This window comes from Spea bombifrons, chromosome 10, assembly GCF_027358695.1.
Source record: "Spea bombifrons isolate aSpeBom1 chromosome 10, aSpeBom1.2.pri, whole genome shotgun sequence".
Lineage (NCBI taxonomy): Eukaryota > Metazoa > Chordata > Amphibia > Anura > Pelobatidae > Spea > Spea bombifrons.
In genome coordinates, this window is record NC_071096.1 from 19,199,540 (window position 1) to 19,227,147 (window position 27,608).

Consider the following 27,608-nt stretch of genomic DNA (forward strand, 5'->3'; position numbering starts at 1 on the left):
GTGGATTAGTAAGTGTGAGAGTGATGGGTGTTATGCTGTAGTTTATGCTGAATGTTTGTGAATGAGTGTGTGTGTGATAGCATGGATGTGTAAGGGGGGGGATAGCATGGCATAGGGAGGCTGTAATCACATTAATATGATGCCCAGGTTCCAGCGTGTAGTGGCTGCCTGGGCATGATAGGAGTGTGATTGCTGTTTTGGTGTGTTATTTTTAATAAAGTAGTTTTGTTTTTGTTTTTTAAAGGGGGGGGGGTCATTTTCAGTTTCGGGCAAGTGAATGCTGAATTTTCAGTCCAGAATTTTCATTTCGGTGCATCCCTATATACTAAGCCAAACACTGAAGCAGTAGGCCTACACCACATCAATGTTTGGCTTAGTATATAGTGATAGGGGTTATGCTACATTATTGGCATTGTCTGGCTCAATTTATAGTGATAGGTGTTGTGCTGTGCCTCAGTATATAGTGATAGGTGTTATGCTGTACTACCATCAGTGCGTGCCTCAGTATATAGTGATAGGTGTTATGCTGCCCCACCGTCAATGTTTGCCTCAGTATATAATGATAGCAGTTATGCTGTACCACCGTCAATGAGTGCCTTAGCATATAATAAGAGTTATGCTGCACCACTGTCAATATTTGCCTCAGTATATAATGATATCAGTTATGCTGCAACACCGTCAATATCTGCCTCAGTATATAGTGATAGGTGTTATGCACAAAAGAAATTTTCTGCGCACACCACCCAAGAAAAATTAAAGGGAACATTGCTCTAGCCGCGAGGTGGTTATACCGTCGTGTGTGCACGTTGGCTGCTTTCAATTTTATTAGGCGGCCGGCTTGCACACACCGTGCTGCACCGTGAGCAGGGCCGCACCTTGAAGTCCGCAAGTTGGACACCCCAGATTTAGAGTATTATTATTATTTATTGTTTTATATAGTGTCATCATATTCCATAGTGTTGTACAAATTGACCATTAATTCTGAAACTTGTGGAGCACCTAATGTACTGTAACAAAGTACCCTGAAACAGCTTGACAGTGCCAACTCTGCCCCTGAAGAAGTCGTTTTGTGCCACCTCTGCCCCTGAAGCAACCTGCTTGTTCCACCTCTGCCCCTCTAAACAGCCTGCCTGTGCCACTTTTGCCCCTGAAGCAACCTGTCTGTCCCATTTCTGCCCCTAAACACTTCATTAATTCACTCTCCCACACCCCCTCACCTCTCTTGCAGATCACTGGTCCAGGGGGCGGCCGATCGTCACTGGGGCCACGCAGACATCTATGCAGCTCGATGGCTCATTTCTGTGGCGCCTGCACACTGTGTGAGGAAACTCTTTTCCCGCCCAGGTTCCTGCTGCCCCTGTGCAGGGAAAGAGGTTCCTCACACAGTGCGCGGGCGCCACAGAAGTGAGCTGCAGGCCCTCGTTAGGCGTCCATTGCGGCACCCCCGATAAGTGGCATGGAATAACGTGATATGGCGGATGTGCTGCTTAAATCAAATTACGTTTCTCTCATGGTGTGATCACTTACTGTGTTATAAGCCTCCACCCTTCCATGTGGACTATCCTCCAATTCCTCCAAGAAGGTTTTTTTGTCCGTCCTGAGTGTCTCTTCCCTAAAATTTCGGGGGAATTTGTTTGCACCCATGCCCTATTTGGGACATCTTTGAACCCAGCCAGTTCAATTTACCCCATCAAACCATATATTTCCGAAAACTAGACATCTCAGGGTATTTCAAATGCTGGCATTTTAACTCTTTTCATGCTAGGATTTCTGATAAGATACAGTGCCAATTTCTGGACTTGTTCATAAAAATAAACATTTGTTTGGTGTTGATAAATGCCTCATTGTCAAAGCATTGTAGCAAAATCAGCTGAGCAAAGAAAGCAATCATTGATTGCTTTCTACCCTCCTTTAACCGCATGACGTGCTAGGCATGTTAAGGGGATGCATTTCCTTGACGTGCCTTTTTTTTTTATTTTTTTGACATAATCTTTCCATTATGATGTCATGGCGAACTCACTGAGGTCTTTTTATTTTTAAATAACATTATTATTATTATTATTTTAACTATAGAACCCCTCTTGTATGTTGTTGGGACACATTGGTACAGTATGATGGCAATTTAGATCCTCTATGCAGAGGATTATGGTTTAAGGGATGTTTACATTTTTTAATAAAGATTTTACTTAATATACAAATATATGTCTAATAAAGATCACATTTTATACAACATGCTCATATACTGTTAGCCTTCGCTACTTCTATCAAAAGCCTATTTTGATAGAATTTTATGTATTTTGTGTATTTACTGTAAAGGAATGTATGGTGCCCAGCGAGTGTACAGTCAGCCAAATGTCTAACATGGTCCCTTTTTTACTTTTTGGTAGGTAAATATGTCAGTTAATTGTTGAATGTATAACTTAAATTTTTTAGTACAATATTGGCAAGCAGCTCACACAGGGTTCAAAGACGTAGGGTTTTTTTTGTTGTTTTTTTTACACTGTATTCTATTGTTATGACATTACCTGTTATTTTTCTTTCAGGACAACTCATTCCGATCAAATGATACAAGCAAAAATCTTCAAAAAATCAGTCAACATAATGAATGCAGTGAATCAAGTGTAATTTAATGTTTAGCATAAAACATATATATTAGTGTGTATATATATATATATATATATATATGTATATATATATATATATACACAGACACCTAATGCATTTTAAGATATGCATGTGTATCTATTTATGTGAAACATAATACAGAATAATAAAGGCCACTGTTGCATCATTTTTAATCTTTACCCTTACTAAAAACACATTTTTGTATATTTTTCAGTTTGTGTGCGCATATAGATAGATATCCACTTTAGGAGGCAGGAAATAGAGTATGAACGGTTCTGTACAGAAAATGCACCATAGCTTAGATATATTTTAATTAGAACAGGTCTGAAATATTTGAAATTACATTATCTGTTTTATTAGCAGGATTAGGAAGTAGTTTCCTGTTGAACATCGGACTGCTTTAATCATATTAGAAAGGGAGACTTGGAGAGATCACTGTATTTTCAGAGAAAACCATAAGCACAATATAAAGCGGCATGCCAGAACCTGTGTGTGAATGTGTGTATATAATTCGATTTCTATATTTTTTTTAAAATGTCCTTCTAAAAATCAATGGGAGTGTATATACATTATATATAAGGCGTGTGTGTGCAATCAAATTTTATATGTGTATATATATATATATTTAATGTTTTTATAATGCACCTTTTACATTAAAATATGCATTTTACTACATGCATATCCAGGTATGTTTTCACATTTTCCACCTCTCCTGTTGCTTCTAAGGAAGCACACATCATACTTAAGTATCCTGTCTTGGTATGCTTTCAAGTTAAGCTCCAATAGTAGTTGATTTTTAGACAGACATTTCAAGAAAAAATTATATATACACCATTTTTTGATGGATTAGCTTATAGTTATAGGTGTACATGTTCCATATCTGCTCAGAACAAAACATGGTTTAGGGTAGTTAGGGGGTTATTGAACCCCTTGGGATCCTGAGGCAGGTCAGAACTTCTACATAACACTTTCTGAACGTTAAATTAAACAGTTTAAGATTAAGTGAATTTCATTTCTATTGACCCACCTTGGTTCAAGCTTTGAATTTAGTAACACTAGCCTATTAGCCACAGTTGGCCAACAACCCATTTCCATGTTTATGTTATATGGGTTTCATTTGAATTGGTGGAGAACACCCATTGTAAACGGATAGCAGAGGAATTCAGTGGGTGATTGTCCAGCTCAAATAAGAAAATAAAGAAATAAGAAATAAAGTCTAGTAAGAAGGATCAGATCCAAAGCAAGCAATGGGTAGGCTGTATCAGGGAGCAGATTAAAGAGCTTCGTGGCCACCCGTCAGCTTATAGAAGAGTTCTTCATTCAGTCCCTTTGATCCTCCATCCTTACCACGTGTGGACATGAAAATATAGCCACCAATGTACTCGTGTATGACTTTGCATGGTGCAGAAATGCAGGTGAAGGCTACATTTATATTCTCGGTGAATTCTATGGAAACCTGATAAGGAAGAACAAGTCAGTAAAATAAACTAAGGGATAAAGCAAAAATGTTTCATTTTCTTATCTCCTCCCTGTCTTCACTCACTTGTCTTATGTCCCAGTTGACATTCCATTGTTTCATATTGCTGTACATCCATGTTTTGACCACATCTCCAACACCCAGGTCAATGCGTATCAGACGATTGCTGGCAATGCCTAATATCTCATCTCGACGGGCACCTTTAAATCTTTAAATATTGATATAATCAGTGAAAGAAAATATTTTATTAAGCACAAACAATTCACAGGAGTGATGTAAAGCAATACTGACCTTACAAGGAAGTATGAAAGTCCAAAGTCGGGAAGTGATTGCCAGGACTGAATAAAGCGTAGCTTGGCATCTATGAGAGAGAGCTGTGCAATATTTTGATATGCCTCTAAGATCCGCGGCGTTAACTGAAGAAGAAGGACAATTAAAGTCAACAAAAGAAGGCTCCATTAAACCTGTAGGGCATTGTTTAACCCTCTCATGCGAGTCCCCAGCACTTTGCCTAGCACTTGCTAGACTATGGGAGTCTTTATAGTTCATCTAGAGCAGGGGTGTGCAAGTTTTTTCTGCAGTGGGCTACTTCATCAGAAATGTATGAGTGCATGGGCCATTTAGCTTTATAATGCAGGGTTAATGAAAAAGCAGTGGACAGTTTTTTGATCAACTTTTATACGTCATTCTATCAATACTAAATTACTTAAACAGTAAAACAAAGTCAGTCCACAAACCATTTAACAAGCTTAGCCAAATAAAAGTGCACAAGGCTGGAGCACACTGTGGGTAGAAGATAGATTTAAGCTGGCTGACGCACACTGGAGGCAGGGCTGAATAAAGAGCATCACGGGCCTGGTGCTGAGGATTTTGGCGGCCATTTTATGGGAATAAAATAGAATCTTAACTCCTCGGCATTGATGTGTACTGGATAAAGATGACATCAGTGCCTGGCAGATAATACAATCTTATGTGATAGGATTGGGAGTTATCAGTAAACTAAAAAAGTCATCATACACGGGACGCCTGAAGCCACAATTTGGTGCCATTGATCCTTTTTAATAAAATATTGACACGGACACCCAAACACAAACACATCAAGACAAGCTCTGCCACACCGACACCCAAACACACACACACACACACACACACACACACACAAGTACAGGCTCTGCCACACCGACACCCAAACACACACAGGCTTGCCACACAGGTGAGGAAACCAGGATGCAGAATACAATGAATAAGTCTCTTATCGGACCCAATCAGGTATGGATGCCTCCTAGGCAGGAGTAGTGTTGCTAGCACAATGCAACAATAGGTATAGTCCAGTAATAAGGCAGAGAATAAACAGGCAATCCGGGTCAGGAGCAGAGAGGTCAACGTGGTCAATAGGCAAGCCAAGGTCGGTACCGGGTATCAGGCAGAGAGTGGTCAGGCAATCCGGGTCAGGAGAAGAGAGGTCAACGTGGTCAATAGGCAAGCCAAGGTCGGTACCGGGTATCAGGCAGAGAAAGGTCAGGCAATCCGGGTCAGGAGCAGAGAGGTCAACGTGGTCATAAGCAGGTGATGGTCGGCAACAGGAATCAACATGAATCAACATAGAATACCAGCAACAGGAAAGCATACAGCTTAGTTGTAAGAACAACTGAGCACTGAACAGGTATCAGTGCTCAGTTTTTAAACTAGCCACCCTTCTAGATCCCGCCCCCAACCGTGACGACATCCAATGGACGTTGCTTCTCCTCCACGGGGGTATGGGATCAGAAGGGGTGTGTGGCATGTAGTGCCGTGGGTGTCCATCACTGTGCGGCGGTTCATTCTTGTGAACCGCCGCGTACGAGGACACAGCGTCTCTGAATCGCCCCGGGAGGGGTAAGTAAGTAAGTAAGTAAGTAAGAGGGGTAAGCCACTCGAGGGTACTCGGGAGATGCACTCCGAACCGGAGCGCAACGCCACGAGCACCCGGGCGACGCGTCCCGGACGGGACCGTGACGCAACGGGTACTCCGGCGACGCGCTCCGAACGGGAGCGTGACGCTGCGAGTCCCCCCGCAACGCACTCCGGCCGGGATCGTGACACACACACACAAGGACAGGCTCTGCCACACCGACACCCAAACACACACAGGCTCTGCCACACCGACACCCAGACACACACATCAGGACGGGGTCTGCCATACCGACACCCAAACACACACACCAGGACAGGCTCTGCCACACTAAGCATAAAAAATGTTTCAGTGTACTTGTGTACTGATGCCCCAGCCAGGCCCCCTTTCCTATTGATTAATGTGCCCCCCACAACCTTGTGTATTGCACCCCTTTGTGCATTTATGTCCCCACACCCTTTTGTATTGGTTAATGTAATGCCCAACCACCCTCTTGTCTATTGATGCCCCCACTGCCATGTGTATTACCCCCCAGCCACACATTTTGTAATGCCATAACCCCCCCTTGAATATCTAACTATTTTTTGGTAATACTTACATTTTTCTTGTTTTCCCTTCTCTCCTCCGATGTGATGACCCTCTCCTTGCCACGAGGAACACCTTCTGTGAGCCCGCGGCCGCGAAGTTCAAGACCGTCGTAGTGCGGCTATGAAGTTCGCAGCCGGGAGGCCGCTTTGAATGTAAATTTCCCGGTGGGCCAGCCCTGCTCACGCGGGCCCCTGATCTAGAGAGTTGCAGTAGTTTGGCATTGGTTAAGCTTAGCTACTTACTTGCTTGGGTTTGAGTTTCTTCTGGTATCTTGGTGACACCAAGGCATGCATATTGACAGAATCGATTGACATGGTGCTAGATGTTTGGGAGCTGGATTTCTGGAGTTTGAGGAAGGACAAAATATTCTGTACTTCATCTTTATATGATGGGTCACCCATTGTACGACCTTTTGCTGCCAAGCGACAGCCAGCCATCCAGTGGGCATATTGTTGTTCCTAAAAATAAAAACAATAAAAAAAAATGTACTGAGGAGCTATCAGTTATTCCCACCCAGTTCACATACAAATGATATCTAGAAAAATAATGTTGGGACCATATACTGAGTTGTATTCATTCCATTTACTTAAATGCTTTGTTGATTATTTGTTTTCACTTTCACACTGCATCAGCCATGCCCCAGAAGTTCAAAGAACAAATGACAATTTGTTTGGGTATGGCTCTCCCACATTCACTGGTAGACTTTTATAATGCTTACCATTTTAATGACTACCTGTTTAACCTCACTCTCAGATATTTACATTTTTAGTATTATGAGTGGTGTATATAGACTTGCACATTCAGATTTGTATGGACTTTTAACAAATTTTGTGCGTTCCTACGAATCGCCAATAACGAGGAGGGCCCCTAATGCGACAAACGAAAGGCGAAACCTCTGAAATTTTGGTAAGATTTGTTTCAACTCATTTGTTTCAACACATTTTTAGGATTGACAGTTAATTAGAAGATGTTACTTTTCTAGAGGTTAAACAGACTTAAATGACCTATGATTAGCATTTTGACAATGTTCCCAGAAAATGTGGTTAAGGTTCAAATTGGATAGCTTAAGCGTTCATTTAAACATAACAGATGATACTAGTTAGATATTCGCAAATTCAAACTCCCCAGGAAACAAGACCAAGCTCCAAGAGGTTACATATAGCAAAGCAAAAAAAAGCATTGCAACTTGCCCCCCTCCCCTCTCCTGTTGCCCCTCCCATCTCTCCTATCAGTTTCATCTCAGCAGCTGCACAGGCAACGGCTGGAAAAGGTGAGTGAGCAGTTAGGGGGCAGATACAAAGCAAGGGGGAGCAGGGGGCACAGATAGGGCAGGTAGAGAGGATAAGGTTATAAAAAAAGGGGGCACAGAGATGTAGATATATTAAAAAAGGCCTCAGCATTTCATCCAAACCAAAAAGACAGGAAACTAAATTTGTTGTCTGAAAACAAATGAGCCACAAACAAAATGAAAAATGTGTCAGAAATTATTTTAGGCCTTGTGCACACTTCTAGTATATATATTGATTATACAGACAGGCGTGAGTCAGCTATTTGTCACTCCCACTAAAGTGTAACTGTGATGAGAGTTGTTTTTCTATGGCTCCGTAGTGCTCATGCAGATGTTCTTTCTTATCATTCTCTTATGCTTTACTGCTTTTTTGGCTCAAGGCCATAGTGTAACTGGCATAGTATTTGTATCTGCGCACAGCTCTTGTTGGAACTTGGACCACTGTCTATCCAGATAAGAATATGATGTCCCCGTCCTGTTCTGAGAGTAATAAAAAGACCTGTTGTGCAGTTATTAATTTGAAGCTCTGTTGGAACATGGGGCTATGTCATCATGTCCAGCTGTTCTGTAGTGTGCTCTCAATTGTGGTGGTTGGCTGATGTTGACATGAGATTCCTCCACATTGCTGAAGTAACCTGAACATAAGTACATGCTCTTTTGTTGTCTTTGATGCTGTAAACTATTACTGTTCTTCAAGAGTGCGTTTTGGCATTAGGTTATTTCCAAATCTGAATGTAAGGTCTTTCCCGTCAGTTTACAGTGACACTTTAAGAAATAAAGTTTGTAAATTTTGTTGTAAAAAAGGTTGTAAAATAAATGTGATTGGTGATGAAGCTAGGAGATGTCCATAACACTTACATCTTCACAGCGCAGAGAAACTTCATTCATTCCCTCCGTGGATGGGACTACCAGTCTGATACAGAACTTCTGAGAGGAAATGTTAACCTCAGGTACAACTTCACACCCTAGGAAGGAGGGAAATCAAATGAGATGGGAATTAACATCAAAGGGACATAAAAAGAAGGAAAGACATTCCATAAATGTTTGGGTCCAGTACTCTTAGCAAATATCATTCTTACTCCTTAGAAACAGTATTAAAACCAGTTTTAAAACTCCTTTCCTCATTTGGGCCAGCACTGCTCTACTCGTCCCTTGGGGCAAATACTATAACCAGCTATTTTTTTTCTTTGCTATCTGGACCTAGTATTATCAGCAGCTCTCCTTTCCTCACCCCTGTGGCCCAGAACTATTACCAGCCCATATCTCCTGACTCTCTACTACTGAAGCTTAACACTATAACATGTAAAATATGGTATAAATTAGAGTAATTTTTATAAGGATCCAACACATCATTGGAACCAGATCAACTCATCCCCATCCAAGCAGTCATCTCCTATTGTCTCACTTTCTCCTCAACCACCGAATAGATTGTTAGCTCGCAAGGCAGGGCCCTTTTCTCCTTTGCACCAGTTTGTTATTGTATATGTTTTTGTATGTGAAATTGTTCTACTGACTGTAACAGCGCTGCAGAATTTCTGGCGCTTTATAAATAAATGTAATGTAATCAGGATGTTTCACATACATGTATAGTGCCACTATGCAGTATGTTTGTTCATGATCCAACATACTGAATGGTCACACTACACTTGTTATGGTCAACAACATATGTAAATGGAAAAAATGTTAGGATAAACATGCACATACAATGTGGCAGTTAAATTTACATTCCAAAATGGTTAAAAACAGCTGGTATTCTCCCCAACATTTTTGTTAAAAAAAAATTCTAAAGGGGTCTGTATCTTATACATGAAAAACCCACACTGATGTCACAAAAACCAGCAGGTGCAAAGTGTGTATTCTGTATACTAGACTTGTAAAAATTTGTGTTTAGTTTTTGATCCATTCATTTTCAACAAATTTTGTTTCCTGCCCTTTCAGTTCGGAGGGCTTTTTCCTTTCAGAAATAAAATATGTTGTCGCTCAGCTCAATCTCATGCTCTCTCTACCAATCAGTATCACCAGTGTACAGGCATTGTGAAAGTTTCTCTATACCCTCCGCCTTGTGTCTCAGCTTAGCAAAGCTAGGCATGATGGGGAGTCAAAAAATTACTATTACCCCATTTGTTAATGACCATTGCATGGTGTAAAATGCTCATAAAATGATCATAAATGCTGGTGTGTGTGTGTGTGGAGGGATGCATCACTTCTCCACATGTTCCATTAAAAGGAAGCCTAACATCATGTCTTTCTCTGTGGTGAAAAAATGCAGCTTCATATGTTGTATTTGTTGGTTGTCAATACACACATCATGGACACATACAACAAACTCACACTTTGCTATACATTTAAGCTCTCCAAGAATCATATACACAGCAGTTTTTATATTACATTCTCCCTGCTGAACAAACAATCAGAGGACAACATAATCAAAAAGTAACTGTGAGGAGAACTGATGTACCCAAAATAAAATAGTGTATAATAGATACATGTTTTAGAAATACTTTCCCTTTGTTTTCTTACAGCTGCCACCTTAATAAACACCTCTCTCCAGGTGTTACAAATTATAGATTCAATTCTGTTTAGGGGCGCTCATGTAAGATAAAAGGGAAAAAAACAACAACAATAGTGTAGAATGTTCACTAAATTAATTGTTAATTGCATGGTGTCCGTTGCACTCACAATAGTGCTGAAAAGTTTCATGTGCTTCTACACAATCTACACTATTGTTGTTGTTTTTTTCCCTTTTATCTTACATGAGCGCCCCTAAGCGGAATTGAGAGGATAACATAATACAGTTGATACAGCACTGTTGGGTAACATTTTTTCTATTTTATTTAATTTTCTTTTTCAAATATATGTTTTATTGTTTTGTCACAACAAGAAAACAAAAACTGATTGGAGAAGGAAGTAAGGAAGATGCAAGGCATGTCACTCCACAAAGTATAGGTATACATGGAGCCCAGCGCAGTGGGCTAACACAGTAGCATATAATCCACATACAGTGTCAATGAAAGTACAAGAACAGAAATCATATTTCCCACCACAGTAATACACCAGATGGAAGGCTCCAAGTACATTATCGACGGACTCTCGTCCAGTCGGACAGGAGACCCCAAGGACGAGTCACCAGTGAACCAAACAGTAAAAAAACAAACAAAACAAAAAAAAAACAGTTGAAGTAGGCAATGGTGGGATGATGGGAATAAGTGTGGAGGCGCAGAAACCACAGCACAGTAAATACAACAAGGGGAGGTCAAGTAGGGTAGAGAAAGGTGTCAGACAAAAAGGGAAAAGGAGGAAAGAAACAGATAAGAGAGAGATGAAAAAAAGAGGGGGGGAGTGACACAGCACCCCCCCTCCCCGGCAAATGACCACTCACACCGTCAATAGGGCCTGAACATCTGGGCTTGCAATATATTCCATCCAATAATACCACATCTTCCTATACTTCTCACTTTGATCATCAAAAGACATGGCCAGTTCTAATCCTAGCTGAAGGATGGGAATATAAGGAAGAGACCCAGTGTCGCATGTTGGGTCCAAAACCCATATGATCCAAGGCTGCGAACATAAAGGACAAATCCAACCTGTCAAAAGCTTTCTCACCATCTGTTGACAGGAGGATGGTTTCAGTCTTGGAGGTTATCGCATAATGCATCACAGCATATCGCATCACAGGTCTGAGCGTGCTATCTCGGGACTCTTGTCCCGGCGTGAAACCCGTTTGGTCAGGGTGCACTAGGGACGGGATAAAACGTTGCATCCGATTGGCCAGAATTTTAGAGAGTAATTTGAGATCTGCGTTAAGCAGGGAAATAGGGCGGAAGCTACTGCATTGTTCCAAGTCCTTGCCTTCTTTGGGGATCAGAGAGATGTTAGCCATCACAGCGTGTGGGTGAATGTCTATACCCTCCAGAATAGCGTTAAAGGAGCTCACCATCTGTGGACCCAGGACTTCCAACAATTTCTTATAGTAGAGCATAGGAAGCCCGTCGGGCCCAGGGCACTCCCCAATTTCGACGCTTTAATTGCCGTCCCTAGCTAAGTCAAAGTGATAGGAGTCTCCATACTATCCGCCTCCTCCACAGCCTTTTCTCCGCAGAGTTCTTGAAAGGTAAGCATGTACTTTAGCTGACCGGGAAGCCTGAGTAGCTGGCGAAGTAGCACCAGACAGATTATAAAGATTAGAGTAATAGTCTGTAAAGGCCGGCATAATCTCATGAGGAAGTCTGTAGTGGGAACTAGCCGTGGAGCGTATTTTAGGGATATAGTATTGTCTGCAGCGAGTTCTCAAGGCCCTAGCCAAATATTTACCGGGTTTGTCCCTGTGTTCATAATATAGGGTCCTCAGCCGTAGGAAAGAACGCCTCGCTCTAGTGACCAGCAATGAAGAGAGAGCTCTACATAAGAGGACCAATTGTTGGAAGGCAGTGTCAGTAAGAGTATCTTTATGGGCTTGTTCTAATGTCGCTATGTCTTAATACAGTTTCCCTAGGGCGGACGTAGCCGCATTCTTCCGTTCAGACCCGACTTTTATGAAATGTCCGCGAACTACACACTTATGAGCCTCCCATACAGTCAGAGGGGAAACATCTGGGGTGTTATTGTCTGTAAAATAGTTAATCAGAAGTGATTTTGTGTCAGCCTGAAGCACTGGATCTGTAAAGAGCGATTTGTTAAGTCACCATGTCGTCGCTGTTGGTCGGGTTAGTGTCGAGGTCAAGGACATTATCAATGGTGCGTGATACGACCAAGTGATCAGACCGTAATGCGCAGACAACAATTTGGGGAGATGGTAATATGGCATAAAGAGGTAGTCGAGTCTAGTATAGAGTCTTTTGGCAGCAGAGAAAAAACCGTAGTCCCTATCCCAGGGATGAAGCGCCCTCCAACAATCTACCAGCTGAAGATCATGCAGTAAAGCTTTCATTTTTTGGGAGACATGCGGGGGAGTGCAGGAGTGCCCTTCGGAAGTATCCAGTCTGGGTTCAAAAGCCACATTGAAATCCCCGCCCAGGATCAAGAGACCCTCTTGGAAGGGGCGTAGTAATCTAAGAATCTTGGAGAGGCAGCGGTGTTGCTGTCTATTGGGTAAATACACGTTAGCAAAAGTATAAAGAGAATCTGCGATAGTGCCTTTTACAAAAATAAACCTACCATTCGGGTCAGTCATATGAGCTTTCTTGATAAATGGGATATGCTTATCAAAAAGTACAGCTACACCTCTGGATTTAGACATTATGTTATTGCTGAAAAACCCCATTGGGTAACGGGCATTGAGTAATGTCGGTGGTCTGGTCGCCTTAAAGCGAGTCTCTTGAAGATAGACAATAGATGCCCTGTAGTGCTTCAGATCCCTCAATAAATGAGAGCGTTTTTCACAGGTGTGCGTCAACACAGGTGTCATAGCGAAGAGAAGCAGAGGAGAGGGAGAAATAGAAAAAGAGATGAGAGAGAGGTAGGAAAAGATAAAAAAAGGGGGGGGAGAAGGGGGGGGAAGGGGAAAAGACAACACTTGGAGTGGCTACCGGGTAATGGAACAAGCCGCCTTTAATAATGGAGGACAGCAGCCTCGACCACCCCAATATTGTGAAGGGGAAGCCCCACCCGTCCAAGAGAGGACCAGAAGAAACTGAATAACAATGTTCTGGGAGGACCTGCCGCCACCCAAAACCTGTAGAGCAACAGTCAGATCCTGTATGGGGAGACAGATACGGAAGAAGATACAGTACAAACACAGTATGTCATGGCACCATTTACTGGTAAGAGACGTTACAAAGAACAAGGTAATTGAATAAGGCAACATATAACAGGAGGTAGAACCTCACGTCGAGCCGTGTAGATGACCAAACAGCCGGTCGCAAATGCGGAACAAAGAAGAAAAAAAAAAATTGCACTCTGCCCCATCCCCCTACTGCTCTGGAAAGAAAGAGGTAATCAACCATATGATATGATATATTTAGAGAGACAGGAGTCAGATAACACATACATGTGTGTAGTACAATGGGCAATAGAGTAAAGCAAATTACAACTGCCCACCATGATACCGAAGCATCTGCTGCAATCTGTATGTGAGCTGACTACGAGCAGAAGCAAAGGAATATGTACAGGTAGATCATAAGCAGGAGTAATGCTGTACCCACGAAAAAAAAAAAAAAACACAAAACCCTAACCCCATACCTCCTGTATGCATATTGCATAAGAACGAACCACATGTGGTGTGGTCAATTCAACACCAGAGATATAAAAATCCAACATAGAAAATACAGGAAAAAAGTGGCTTCAGTATTAGAGTCTCTTGGTTCAGATATTTTAACGTCCTGAAAGCAACTGGGCGACTAGAGCCGAAAAGTAGACACGGACAAAAACAAAAAAAACAAAACAAACAAAACTTAATTTCCCCCACCAAATGTAGCCACAGCAATTAGTGTAAAATGTATAGTGCAATACCTCAAAGCACCCCAGAGGAGGCCTTGACATCAAGCTATAACATCACGCGCAGTGATGCACACAGTGCAACCCAAAAAATAGGGTGCAACCGTGTTAATACCTATGATGAATCAGCAGAAGGACGTTCCACAGGCACGGGGGGACATTTTTTTATATATATATATATATATATATTCCCCCCGCGTAATGCAGTCATAGCAAGTAGTGTATAATGTATAGTGCAATCTCGCAATGCACTGATATCAAGCTATAACATAAAGTGCAGTGATGTACACATTTCAACAGAAAACATATATCAGTATATAGCATTGTAAACATGCAGTTAACTGTGGATGATGTAGCTGCCGATGCATAAACAATAATACAACATTGCGCCACAGGTATTAACCCTTTGCGGTCCTATGTATCCGACAAAATATTTTACTGCTTGTGGTCCAATGTCTGATTTACTAGTTGACGGCTAGGTGTCGCTTTTATAGAAAAAAATATTTTACAATGTTGGATTTCCTAGTGGCCACTAGATGTCGCTATGATAAGGAAGAATTAGCCATTTTATTAGCACAGACTGATTCTGAATGTGATATTAGAGACGAAGATGATTATTTAAAAAAAAAAAGTTTTATACAATGAAAAAACTATAGAGACTAACATGGTTTTAGAATAGTATTTATTAAATGCTTATTAAATGTAGTTATAAGAAAATATAATAGTTTTGTGCTTAGTAAAAATGTATTGGACCACAAAGGGTTAAAAAATGGTGGACATCCTATCTGGACTTATGCCCTATTTTACAATGTCCTTACTGAAAAGTGTGTTGTTGGAGCAACCAGTGTTAAATCCCTAGGGTGAAACTTTAATGCAGATGACTTTCACACAACTGATGTCAAAGTAGAAGCAATCTAATTCCAAAATATAAGCAACAGCTGCAAGCCTTTGGTTTACTTAATTTTTACCGCTCTTTCTTACAATCAAAACCCACTATTGCGGAACCTCTTCATTGTTTACATGTTTACATTCATAATAACGTTTACAATGATACAAAGAAACTGTTGTCAGACAACCACTCACCCTTACTTGTAAAGAACAAGATAAGCACCAAAATATGTATAATAAGCAAATCTATATCAATATATGTGTATATATATATATATATATATATTTATATAGATATATATATATGTGTATAAATAGACAATAAATGCTAGACTTGGGCGTATTCCGCGAATATTCGCCCGTTCCTGTCTTCTGTTCGTGCGAATATTCGTGTGCGTTCTTCGTGTTCGTTGTTTTCTTCGTTTTTTTTTAGACGGGATTAATATGGGGTTAACGCGGTACGGACTACGCCGCAGCTTTGGCGCCAGGAGTTTAAATGTCCGTACGAGCAACTCTAGTGGTCGCCTGCAGGGGCCTCCTCTGCCATCAACCAATGAAGTACACCTGTACATGTACAGGTGTACACGTACAGACTTTTAAAATCCTTTCCCAGTAACTTGGCCGACAGAGACGACTGCAGTTAAAAGTTCGTACGAACGACCACTAAAGTCGCTTGTACAGACCTTTAACTGTTGAAGCAGGGAGACCAGTGGTCTGCCAGCCAAGTTAACTCCTGACGACAAACCTACGGATTTCCGCTGCTGTTATCTCCGCAGCATCGCATGGGTTAACGGGAGCAGAAATCTGTAGGTTTGCCATCAGGAGTTAAAAAGGCCGTGCAAGTGAGCCTATTGGTTGTCTGCAGGGTCCTCTGGCATCAACTAATTGGTTGATGCCAGACGAGCCCCTGCTGGCGACCAACAGGGTTGCTCGTACAGACTTTTAAAATCCTTTCCCAGCAACTTGTCTGGCAGCTGCTACAACAGTTAAAAGTCCGTACGAATGACCACTAAAGTCGCTTGTACAGACCTTTAACTGTTATAGCAGAATAATCTTTGTGTTAGTCATCTAGCCTACCTTATCTCCGCAGCATCGCAGGGGTTAACGGGAGCAGAAATCCGTAGGTTTGCCGTCAGGAGTTAAAAAGGCTGTGCGAGTGAGCCTATTGGTCGCCTGCAGGGTCTTCCTCTGGCATCAACCAATTGGTTGATGCCAGGGGAGGACCCTGCAGACGACCAATAGAGTCCTTCGCACGGCCCCTTAACCCCTGATGGCGTACCTGTGGATTTCCACTTCCGTCAACCCCTACGATGCTGCGGAGATAAGGTAGGCTAGATGGGGAAGGGACCAGGGAGAGTAGCAGACGAAGACTAACACGAAGATTATTCATGTTGTGTGTCTTCATGTACGTTTTACCGCCGCTATCTTCGTCTCTTCGGGACAAACATGAAAATGCACTCTTCGTGTTCGTTTTCATGTTCGCCCGAAGACGAATGCACAAGTCTAATAAATACAAAGCACCAAGCAGAAAGAATCATAAACAAATGATCTGACCTGCAGCTACGGTGAGCAGCAAAGAAAGAGGAATATTAGGGATGTCTTAGGGTTTACCTTGTTTTTTTATTGGTTGTTTCCAGTGTTATGCTAACTCTTTCTTTGCTGCTGTCGGTGAGCGTAAAGGAAGATATGCAAAATAGGAACACTCCTGTCTTGCCTTAAAATAACATTTACAATGATACAAAGAAACCGTTGTCAGACAACCACTCACCACTTCTCCAGGTGGAATTAGAACTGTACTCAGTCATACTTTGAAAAATGGTGGTAAAGCTCCTTTATAGAACTTTGTCTATACCTGGGAGGAATTGTGCCCATTTGACAAGGAATCTGTAGCTTTTGTTTCAAGACACTCTGCAACTATTTTTTAATTATTTATTTATTTGTACATTTATTTTAATAATCACATTGTGATTAAAAAGCTGGGCTCCATTGACTTGCATAATTAAATCAGTACTTGTATTCAACCTGCAGAGTTCTCAGGAGGGTCTGGAGAGACCCTTTTGGAAACATGTTTATTTTTTCAAAGGACGCCGCCATCTGGCGAGAGGCAAAATCTCTTGCAGTGGCACTTCTGACCGCTCTACAGAGCGGTTACCGTATGTCCTGGGGTAGGTTTCTGGTGTCGCTGAATGCCTCACTATCAAGGCAGTTCAGCAACACTGTTAAAGCTCCTAAGCTCTTTTAAACCGGGAGTGCATAACCATACAATATATGGCGGCCGCTGCCATTTGGGGGAGGGGCCACACGGGGACATTGAGGCATTACAGCAACACCGCTTGGGTGAGGAAATGATCTACAAAGTCATGACGCACCAGGCATGTCAATTGTTTTTAACTGTTTTTTGTGACGTCAATTATCGTCAAAGGGTTTAGTATATGTATATTAAATTTTCCTACATTGTAATTGCATATTGTATTGTTTGCAGGGGCATAGTAAGTCGAAAAAATTATGGTATATATTTAATCACTTTTCATTTCAGTGTCCCTGTATCCATGCAGTAAGTTTTTACTTACCCTTTAGTCCCAGTACAAGCAATGGCTCCCCTTTGGCCTCTTCTTTGGTTTTATAACATGACAGATTGGTACTTTTCAGCTGCACCCAGTTCTGTTTATAGCCCTTCAGAGTCATTTTCCGTGGTCTGGCATAGGAGACAAAAGTGTTGTTACAGTGCAGATGGTTCAGTTCATTAAAGAGCTAATTATAGAGCAGCAGTTACCTGAACACTCGCAGATATTCCTCCAGCTCTGGTTCAATAAGGATGTCTTCCTAAGAAAAAAAGCCATGCGCACTATTACGGTCAACTGCACTTAATAGTATTAACGCCTGCAACTAACACAAGAAATGGTATCCCTCAGCAGGCAAAGACAACTATGTATGCATTAGTTTACTGTATTATCCATAAACTAGGTGCATTTATGTGAAGAGTGACTGATGGCAATTTATTTTATGTGCATGTGCATAACTGGGTCTAAAAAGAAATACTATGCACACTCAAAGTTAAAGTTAAGTTGTTATAATTATACAGCCAACGTTTTGGCAATGCAAGGCCTTTGTCAAGGCAAAAACAAGTTTTATAAGTTTTTTGCATGATAAAGCCTTGCATGGCCAAAACGTTGGCATAATAAATATTATAACTTCTTAACATTAATCTTGAGTGTCCGTGATATTTTTCTTTAAATCCAATTGGATAACTGATTGGGACACGGGGTACATCACTTTATACCGCTTGCACTTTGCTTCTACTTTTATCTTCTGCTTTAAGGAATGATGTGCACTGACTAATTTGTATAACTGCATGTGCACACCTGGAAGCTGTTAAGGTTTGACCAAGAGTCTCCAGGTAAAGCCCTGCTTTCCAGAGTCTTCAAGTATGTTCATTCTTTCTTAAGTCTAAAGGACCAGTGTTGTTCTCTCCCACTCTCACTCCCTAAAGCAGGGGTGCTCAAACTGCGGCCCTCCAGCTGCTGCAGGACTACATCTCCCATACTCCTCAGCCAGCCCCTTAGCTGAAGGAGCATTATGGGAGATGTAGTCCTGCAGCAGCTGGAGGGCCGCAGTTTGAGCATCCCTGCTCTAAAGGCTAGACTAGAGGGTTAGCCCCAACCCTTCACAAAGCCACTCCCCAAGTAGAAAAAGAGCTCCAAGTAGCCTAACCTCAGAATTTCCCAAGTATGACCATTTGTTACCAGACATGTGCCATATTAGCATACCGGGGAACTCTCTGGGTCAACAGTCGAATCCTCCGGGTTGTGGGAGCGGGGTCTTGTTTTTAGGCAGTGTGTAATTAGCAAGGACATAGACACAGAAAATAACCAAATATACTAGCAGCTTGGTGTGGTGTGTACACCGGTGTGGCTCTAGGTTTTTACATAGAAACATAAAATTTGGTGTCAGATATCAACTATTAGGTCTATCTAGTATGAGCGTCTTGTACAGACCTTAATCAGTCCTCTTTCTTTCTCTTAGATTCCAACATATCCCATGCATGTTTCAATTCTCTCACTTCTCTGTACCACTTATGCTAAATGTGTTTTCCACTTAACTACCATCCTCTCTGTAAAGTAAAACTTTACATTACCTCTAAGCCTCTGACCTGCTAGTATTCCCTTACGAAAAAATTACTGCAGTGTTTCTGAAGTAATACTTTTTTTGGACATGAAAAAACTGCAATACTGCACTTGTACTGCAGTATTACTGCACATTTACTGCAGTTTTACTGCATTTGTACTTCACTGTATTGCAGTTTTACTGCAGTTATTTTTGTACGGAAGTACAAATGCAATAAAGCTACAGTACATTGAAGTACAACTGTAGGTTTGCGATATAAAAAAAAAGTGCAGCAAATGTGCAGTAATACTGCAGTACAGTGAAGTACAAATGCAGTAAAACTACAGTAAATGTGCAGTAATACTGCAGTAAAAGTGCAGTATTGCAGTTTTTCATGTCCAAAAACCTGCAGTATTACTTCGGAAAAACTGCAGTAATTTTTTCGTAAGGGTTAGATTATGACCTCTTTAACTTTAAAGAATAAACTTTCTTCCTGTACCTTAGGGCCTTAAGAAAAACATGTTAGATGAACCGTTTCTTAAAGAGACACACAAGTGTCCCAAGGAGACCCCTGAACAATCATACATATGAATACAAATGGGTATTTAAGTACTTCATATGCATTGTTCAAAATTGGAAAAAAAAACACCTTTACTTTAGAGAGAAGCTGCAGCTTCCTTCTCCCTCAGTGACATCTCGAGCTTAAAGCAGCCCAATAGTGGCAGGAAACAACTCCCACTGGAAGTGATTTTCCTGCATGTGCACAGGGGTTTCATTAGACACCTACTTTGAGCTTTTTTCAGCCAGCAATGGATCTGACTGGCAGTAAATGTATCATGTTCAGGGAGATGTGGGCCACAAATGCATTTGTAAATGGGGGGGAATTACATAGATGAAGGGACAACACAACCATCATTGCATTAAAGAGCATATGATTGCTGGAGTGTCTCTTTAAGTAGGGTTTCCGGGGACAGTCCCCAGAATGAGAACATTTTCCCCAGACAAATTATGTTCCTGGACATGTCCCCGGATGCAGGGCCGGATTAACATTCACTCCCGCATAGGCCCTGCTGCTTACGTGTGCATTGCTCGCACACACGTCTCTTGTACCGCCCAGGGGAAGCAGGAACCCAGCGGAGTCACGTCAATTTACGTCACATGACCCTGCTCTTTTCCTGCTTCCCCTGGGCAGTACAAGAGAAATTGCTCGCACAGAGCAACACAGAGGGAAGCAGCGGCCCCTGCAGAAATCTGCAAGCGGCACCGATGTACAATGTGGGGCTAGCTAGGGGCAATACACAAGGCAATTACTGTGGCCACAGCGGCCATGTTTTCTAGGACCCATATACCTTTTTACATATTGTTGGCCAGCCCAGATAAAATACTGCCCTGCAGTATGGAGGATGTATAGACTTATAGAAGGTAACTAATTAGTCAGATAGACATCCCCATACTGCAGGACAGGGCAGTATTTTATCTGGGCTGGTGGCATCAATACACAAGGCAAAAAAACACAAAGGGGGTCAACAACAAAGCGGTGTGGAAAATACTTTTTTTTATTGTTGTAGCTTAGCCCTGTGTGTTTGCGTGTCGGTGTGGCAGCGCCTGTCCTGGTGTGTGTGTGTGTTTTTTTTTGGTGTCGGTGTGGCAGAGCCTGTCCTGGTGTGTGTATTTGGGTGTGGATGTGGCAGAGCCTGTCCTTGTATGTCTTTATTCATCTGTTTCCTGACACTTTACTTACTGTAGGAATAAATATAACTATTTGATGAAACACCCTCCTAAATTTGTCGTCACTTCAAAGGACAAAACTTTCTAGGAGCAGAAATCAGTGAAAGGAAAAGTAAAGGTGTTATGTTATTTAATCTATTTTAATCTGCATATTTTATTGAAAAGAATTAGCACTAAATTGTGGCTTCAGGCATTTCATGTATGTACTCCCAATAAGATTCTATCGTTTATTATCTGCCTAGCACTGATGTCATCTTTCTCCAGTATACATGGATGTCGAGGAGTTACGATTCTGTCTATTTTGTTTATTTCCATAAAAAGGCCCACCAAAATCCTCAGCACCAGGGCCATGATACTGTTCATCAACCCTGCCCAAAAGATTTTTCTCACAAAATGTGAGAAATAACGCATATATCATACAATCACTTCATAAACACATACCTAATACACTGCACATATAATCTGAAGAAAATATGCTTATAAAATAGCTTTTTACCATTTGCCAATTAAAAAAAGAAAAGTCCCTGAATTTTATTTTAAAAATCTGGTCACCTTACTTTAAGTACCGTATTTGCTCTATTATAAGACGACCCCCCAAAACCTGAATATTAATTTAGGAAAAGAAAACAAAGACAAAAACAATAGTGTAATATTGTCAAAAAAATGAAAATTTATAAGGTGTAAGTTCCACTCACAAAAGGACTGGGTAAAGCAGGCTCATCAAATATCAAGCTTGTAGAACTGTATTCTGTAAAAGCAAACATAAACCGGGATGGTGCAGTATCTTCAATAAGCTGATCTTAAAAGATCAAAATACACTTACAATTGAGATGTAGCACAACTCAAAGAGTATTGTGCAAAAGCATGTAGAAATAAAGCATCCGGTGTATGGTAATAAAATCTCTCCAATTTATTTTCTCACTCTCTCTAAAGCTTCTACAAGCTTGATATTTGATGATCCTGCTTTACCCAGTCCTTTTGTGAGTGGAACTTACACCTTATAAATTTTCATTTTTTTGACAATATTACACTATTGTTTTTGTCTTTGTTTTCTTCCCCTATGTATATGCGCTCCATTATTCCTGGTTTGCTTCTGTATACACTTTGAGGAAGAGTGTAGTTTGGTAGCTGCTTTCATTGTGGGAAGCATTTATATCTATTTTTATTTATATTTTGTCACATGTGGGATTTTGGTTTTCTATTCGTGTTTACCTATTAATTTAGGAAAAAAACAAAAAGCCTGAAGTTTTACCAGTAAATGTTAATTCATGTAAACTATGTAAACTATTTTTTTAAATAAAAGCTATGATTGAGAAAAATATTTTGTTTTTAATTCCTTTTATTTTCCAACCTGCCCCCCCCCAGTTATGCACATCTTTCCCCAGGCTTGTCACTCTGCCCCATAAATGCCTTAAACCCCCTATATGCCACTGTGCCCCATGATATGCCTTTTAACCCTCTATATGCCACTGTGCCCCATGATATGCCTTTTAACCCTCTATATGCCACTGTGGCCCATGATATGCCTTTTGACCCCCTATGTGCCACTCTGCCTCCGGAAATGCCTTGTACCCCTATATGCCACTCTGGCAATTAGGGGGTTAAAAGGCATATTATGGGGCAGAGTGGCATATAGGGAGGTATAAGGCATTTCAGGAGGCAGAGTGGCATTAAGGGGGTTAAAAGGCATTTCATAGAGAAATGCCTTATGCCCCCCATTTAACACCCCCCCCCAAAAAAAAAACTTACCGGTGCTTCTGACTCCCAGTGTGTTGTCCGTGCAGCGTGTAGACAACTTCCGCTGCAGCCGGAAGGAGGTGCGGTTAGCAGCGGGGGTTGTCTGCGTCCATCGCGCAGACCTTCCCCGGCTGTCAGAGATAATTCCCCGGTGAGGGGAACTCTGATCTCTGACAGCCGGGGAAGGTCTGCGCGATGGACGCAGACAACCCCTGCTGCTTACCGCACCTCCTTCCGGCTGCAGCGGAAGTTGTCTACGCGAATCGCATAGACGTCTACACGCTGCCCCGGCTATACACCAGGGACTCAGAAGCACAGATAAGTTGGGGGTGGGGGTTTGGGCAGGGGAGACAGGAGGATCCAGGTCCCCTGCAGCGTTGCGGGGGATCTGGATCTAAGTCTCATAGTCAGACCTATTTGAGGTCTGATTACAAGACGACCCCGATTATAAGACGAGGAGTATTTTTCAGAGCATTTGCTCTGAAAAAAACCTCGTCTTATAATCAAGCAAATACGGTACATCTGATGGAAGTAGATAATTATACATGAACAAAGAAACAAGTTTGTTAATACATCAGGTACATTATAGTGACATGCATTAGGGGAAGCTGTGCCTTACCCTTCTAACTTCTCATTAGATCTATGGGTTCCCTAAGCAGCTGCCTTGTCTGCTTGTATGATAGAGCCAACACGCTACACATGCTTCACCATATAGTGATAGTAATATATCAAGTATTTCCCTCTCACCAGGGCGTCGTTGGGAGTAGATGCCTCCAGCTTGACCTCCAGATGTGAAAGTGCTTCCTCCAAATCCTGCAGGGCTGGGTCTGGGGTCATATCCATTGGGTTTGAGTTAACTGATAACTTGTTCACGTGGTACTACAGAGAAAGAAGAAGATATCTCAAAACAAACAAAACAACATTAATGATTTATATAACAATGTATATATATATCTCATTCCAGAGGTGGGCTAGCAAGAGGGGGGATCCCCTAGGATATCTGATTTGAAGATTTTGAGGCGCTGCCTTAAACCTGGATGTCTAGCATTACAAGAGCTAAAGCATGGGTTTACAGTCCTTGAATGCTGCAAATAGGACATTTAGTATCCTTGCCTGAAGGCAAGTAGTTTTGCTCATTTCTTATTGAGATGCCTGTGGTTAAGATTGAATATCCAAAAATTGTGGCATGTGAGCGATCTTCAAGGGATGGATTTAAGAAGCCTTTGACTAAAGGCAGCATTTATAACCTGACTGGATTCTTACTGTGCCCCTTCTATACACTTTCTGTGCCATTTAGCACCGGCCAACCAGATATTTGCTTAGCTTGCCAGATGGGCAGTCCAAGCCTTGAAACACTGCTTTCTCAATCAAAACCAAGCTGGTACTAAAGGCAGCATTGTCTTTCTTTATAATTAGATGGTAAATGATGGCCAGCGTCAGTATGTAAAATTTGCAAACTTTTGCACCAAAAAAAAACTTTACATTATTTGAGTCTGGAAACGTCCTATATGTTAACATCCTATGGTTTTTGTCCATGACGGTATACAAGAGATCAGGGTGCCTTTCGAAGGTACGGTCAAAGAGGTATGATTTGAGCCACGAGAGAGCCATCTCACAGATGCCATGAGCATGAAGGGGTTGCAGAAGGAGAGGATGGTCAACAGTGTCAAAGGCTGCAGAGAGGATTAGAGTACGAGCAGTGTACTGTAGTGACTACCGTATTTGCTTGATTATAAGACGACCCTGATTATAAGACGACCCCCCAAAATCTAAATATTAATTTAGGAAAAAAACAAAAAGCCTGAATATAAGACTACCCTATAGGAAAAAAAGTTTTATTTCCTTTTATTTGCCAACCTGCCCCCCCCAGTTATGCACATATGCCCCCAGGGTTGCCACTCTGCCCCCAGAAATGCCTTATACCCCCCATTTGCCACTCTGCCCCATGATGTGCCTTTTAACCCTCTATATGCCACTCTGCCTCCAGAAATGTCTTATACCCTCCTATATGCCACTCTGCCCCATGATTTGCCTTTTAATCCCCTATATGCCACTCTGGCATATAGGGGATTAAAAGGCATCCCCTATATTAAAAGGCATATCATGGGGCAGAGTGGCATATAGGGGGTTAAAAGGCATTTCTGGAGATATATATATATATATGCTAACAGCAATCACACTCCTATCAAGCTAAGGCAGCCAGTGCATGCTGGAACCTGGGGATGATAGGAGTCTGAGTACAGCCTCCCTATGCCATGCTACCACCACCACCCCCCTTACACATCCATGCTATCGCACACACACTCATTCACAAACATTTAAATACTCATTCATTCCATTAATCACACATACTTCACACATTAATCACAAAAACCCTCCCCCACCCCCTTACCTGAACTGCAGATCTCTCACTCGAAGACTTCTGCAGGGTCCCGGCTGTGCGAGCAACTTCTCTGGCCCCGGCCCCAGAGGAAGGAGGGGGGAGGCAGAGTTTAGCGACACTCTTCTAGCTTCCTGTTCTCCTGCTGCTCGCGACCAAAGCCCGGTAAGCAGCATGGCCCCAGCGGACATTTTGAGGTCTGATTATAAGACGACCTCGATTATAAGACAAGGGGTATTTTTCAAAGCATTTGCTCTGAAAAAAACCTTGTCTTATAATCGAGCAAATACGGTATTTGTTTTAACAGCAAGGAAATGGTTACACATTTTGTACTGTGGATGGAAGCCAGATTGTAGAGGTTAAAGAAGGTAGTTAGAGGAAAGCTGATTATATGTAATCCATAGTAGTTTGGAAGCCAGGGGAAGGGGGGAAACTTGATGGAAGTTTGATGCGGATGTTCGAGGGAAGATTTCTTTAGAATGGGAGATTGTCCAATGTCTGGACACTATGTTAATGTAAGAAAGACAACAATGCAAATTACACCAACACATATTACCCATGGTTTTATGACTTTAATATAATTTGAATTCCTGTCTTTGTGACACTAACATGGAGTCCAGACAATACCAAGGCTGTGTCATCTAACATTTTCGCATGCTGTAAAAAATATGCTATGTCTTATTTGTACCATGGCTTATAGGCATATAGCATACTGTGATATAATCACATATAATACTGCCATATAATCCACATATGCCTTCAGACTATAACTATTGTTGGCTCAAGCCCAACACCTGGCTCATTAAAAGTGAGAGTACAGGGTAGAGATGAGCCTCTCAAATTCCTCTTTTGTAGGTTTTTCTGTTCACACAACTTTCCTTCTGTTGTAAGTTCAGATCAGCTTCTGTACAGCTCGCCAGGCTCAGACATGGCTCACACCTCTACTCTGGACTGAATGTTAATCCAAAAAAAGACATACCCTTTTTATATAATTAGTAAATTTCTAGTACCTGTAAAGCAGCAAACACCATCATTTCCTCTTCTGTACACTCTGTTTCTTCAAGCAGCACAGCCCACCGCGCCTGCTCGAATAGCAAGTTAATGCGTACAATATCCATCTAGAGGAGAATAACATAAAGAGTGAATAGTTATTATTACATACAGTTCTATTTTGGCCTTTCTCTTACTTGAGTCCACGATACAGAAACATCTGTGTTTTTAGGAATGCTAAGAGAAAATGCTTTAGAGGTCCCCGTGTAAAGTGATAAAATTATAATTATATATAAGCTAAGGAGCTCAGGATCATAAGCTATTGAAGATAATTTTATAGGGAATCGGTGTACTTCTCCCAAAAGGTGGTCTTAGCTGTTTAATTTGTATGTATAGTTGTGCCACATCTACACACAGGGTCGGCCTTTGGGGTGTGCGACCTGTGGGACCGCACAGGGCGCCACACTCCAGGGGGCGCCGCCGCGCGGTCCGACGCCACCGTAGCGTACCCCTGCCGCCAGCAGCGTACCTAGCGGGGGGTGGGGCGGTCCGCACCGGGTGCCGCTCATCAGGGGGGCACCCGGCACCCCTCCAGAGACGGACAGTAATGTCTGCCGCTGGAGGAGCAGGCTCGCAAGGGAGCGGTATCGGAGGTCTTTAACAGACCACCGGCTCCCTTGAGTGATTTTAAGCCGGTTCAAGGATCTCCTTTGAACCCGGCTTAAAATAACTCAAGGGAGCCGGAGATCTGTTAAAGACCTCCGATACCGCTCCCTTGTGATCCGCGCGGCAACAGCTGCTGTGCGCCGGGGTTTGCTGTCAGATCCCGGCACACAACACTGAAGCCGCGCGCACCGCTGTCCTTGCCCTCTGACCCGGAAGAAGACAGAAGAACTGAAGAAGAGGAGCGAAGAGAAGGAAAAGGAGCTGTGTGGAGAAAAGAAGAAAGGTAGGAAAGCATTCAGTGAGAGTGGATTGGTATGTGTGTGGATTGGTATGTGTGTGGATTGGTACATGTGTGGATTGGTACGTGTGTGGATTGGTATATGTGTGGATTGGTATGTGTGTGGATTGGTATATGTGTGTGGATTGGTATATATGTGTGGATTGGTATATATGTGTGGATTGGTATATGTGTGGATTAGTGTATGTGTATGGATTGGTATATGTGTGGATTGGTATATGTGTGGATTAGTGTATGTGTGTGGATTGGTATGTGTGTGGATTGGTATATGTGTGGATTGGTATATATGTGTGGATTGGTATATATGTGTGGATTGGTATACGTGTGGATTGGTATATGTGTGGATTGGTGTATGTGGATTGGTATATATGTGTGGATTAGTGTATGTGTGTGGATTGGTATATGTGTGGATTGGTATGTGTGTGGATTGGTATATATGTGTGGATTGGTATATATGTGTGGATTGGTATGTGTGTGGATTGGTATATATGTGTGGATTAGTATACGTGTGGA

The 27,608-nt window shown here is 41.9% G+C and overlaps 2 protein-coding genes across 4 annotated transcripts in view; one reads left to right on the plus strand and one right to left on the minus strand.

Annotated features, from left to right (window-relative positions):
* Positions 1 to 2,798, plus strand: part of TRPT1 (tRNA phosphotransferase 1) — a 33,695-nt gene extending 30,897 nt beyond the window's left edge. For both annotated transcript variants that reach the window (XM_053448697.1, XM_053448698.1), the window contains exon 8: positions 2,544 to 2,798. In XM_053448697.1, the coding sequence (XP_053304672.1) occupies positions 2,544 to 2,566 (23 nt within the window). In that variant the 3' untranslated portion in view covers positions 2,567 to 2,798. The remainder of the gene's footprint in view (positions 1 to 2,543) is intronic.
* Positions 2,799 to 3,898: 1,100 nt separating this feature from the next.
* Positions 3,899 to 27,608, minus strand: part of FERMT3 (FERM domain containing kindlin 3) — a 36,899-nt gene continuing 13,189 nt past the window's right edge. For both annotated transcript variants that reach the window (XM_053448674.1, XM_053448673.1), the window contains 9 exons: positions 26,152 to 26,259; positions 23,509 to 23,640; positions 17,966 to 18,015; positions 17,763 to 17,887; positions 8,728 to 8,834; positions 6,824 to 7,039; positions 4,394 to 4,518; positions 4,169 to 4,310; positions 3,899 to 4,081 (listed from right to left, as the gene is read on the minus strand). In XM_053448674.1, coding sequence (XP_053304649.1) covers positions 3,899 to 4,081; positions 4,169 to 4,310; positions 4,394 to 4,518; positions 6,824 to 7,039; positions 8,728 to 8,834; positions 17,763 to 17,887; positions 17,966 to 18,015; positions 23,509 to 23,640; positions 26,152 to 26,259 — 1,188 coding nt within the window. The remainder of the gene's footprint in view (positions 4,082 to 4,168; positions 4,311 to 4,393; positions 4,519 to 6,823; positions 7,040 to 8,727; positions 8,835 to 17,762; positions 17,888 to 17,965; positions 18,016 to 23,508; positions 23,641 to 26,151; positions 26,260 to 27,608) is intronic.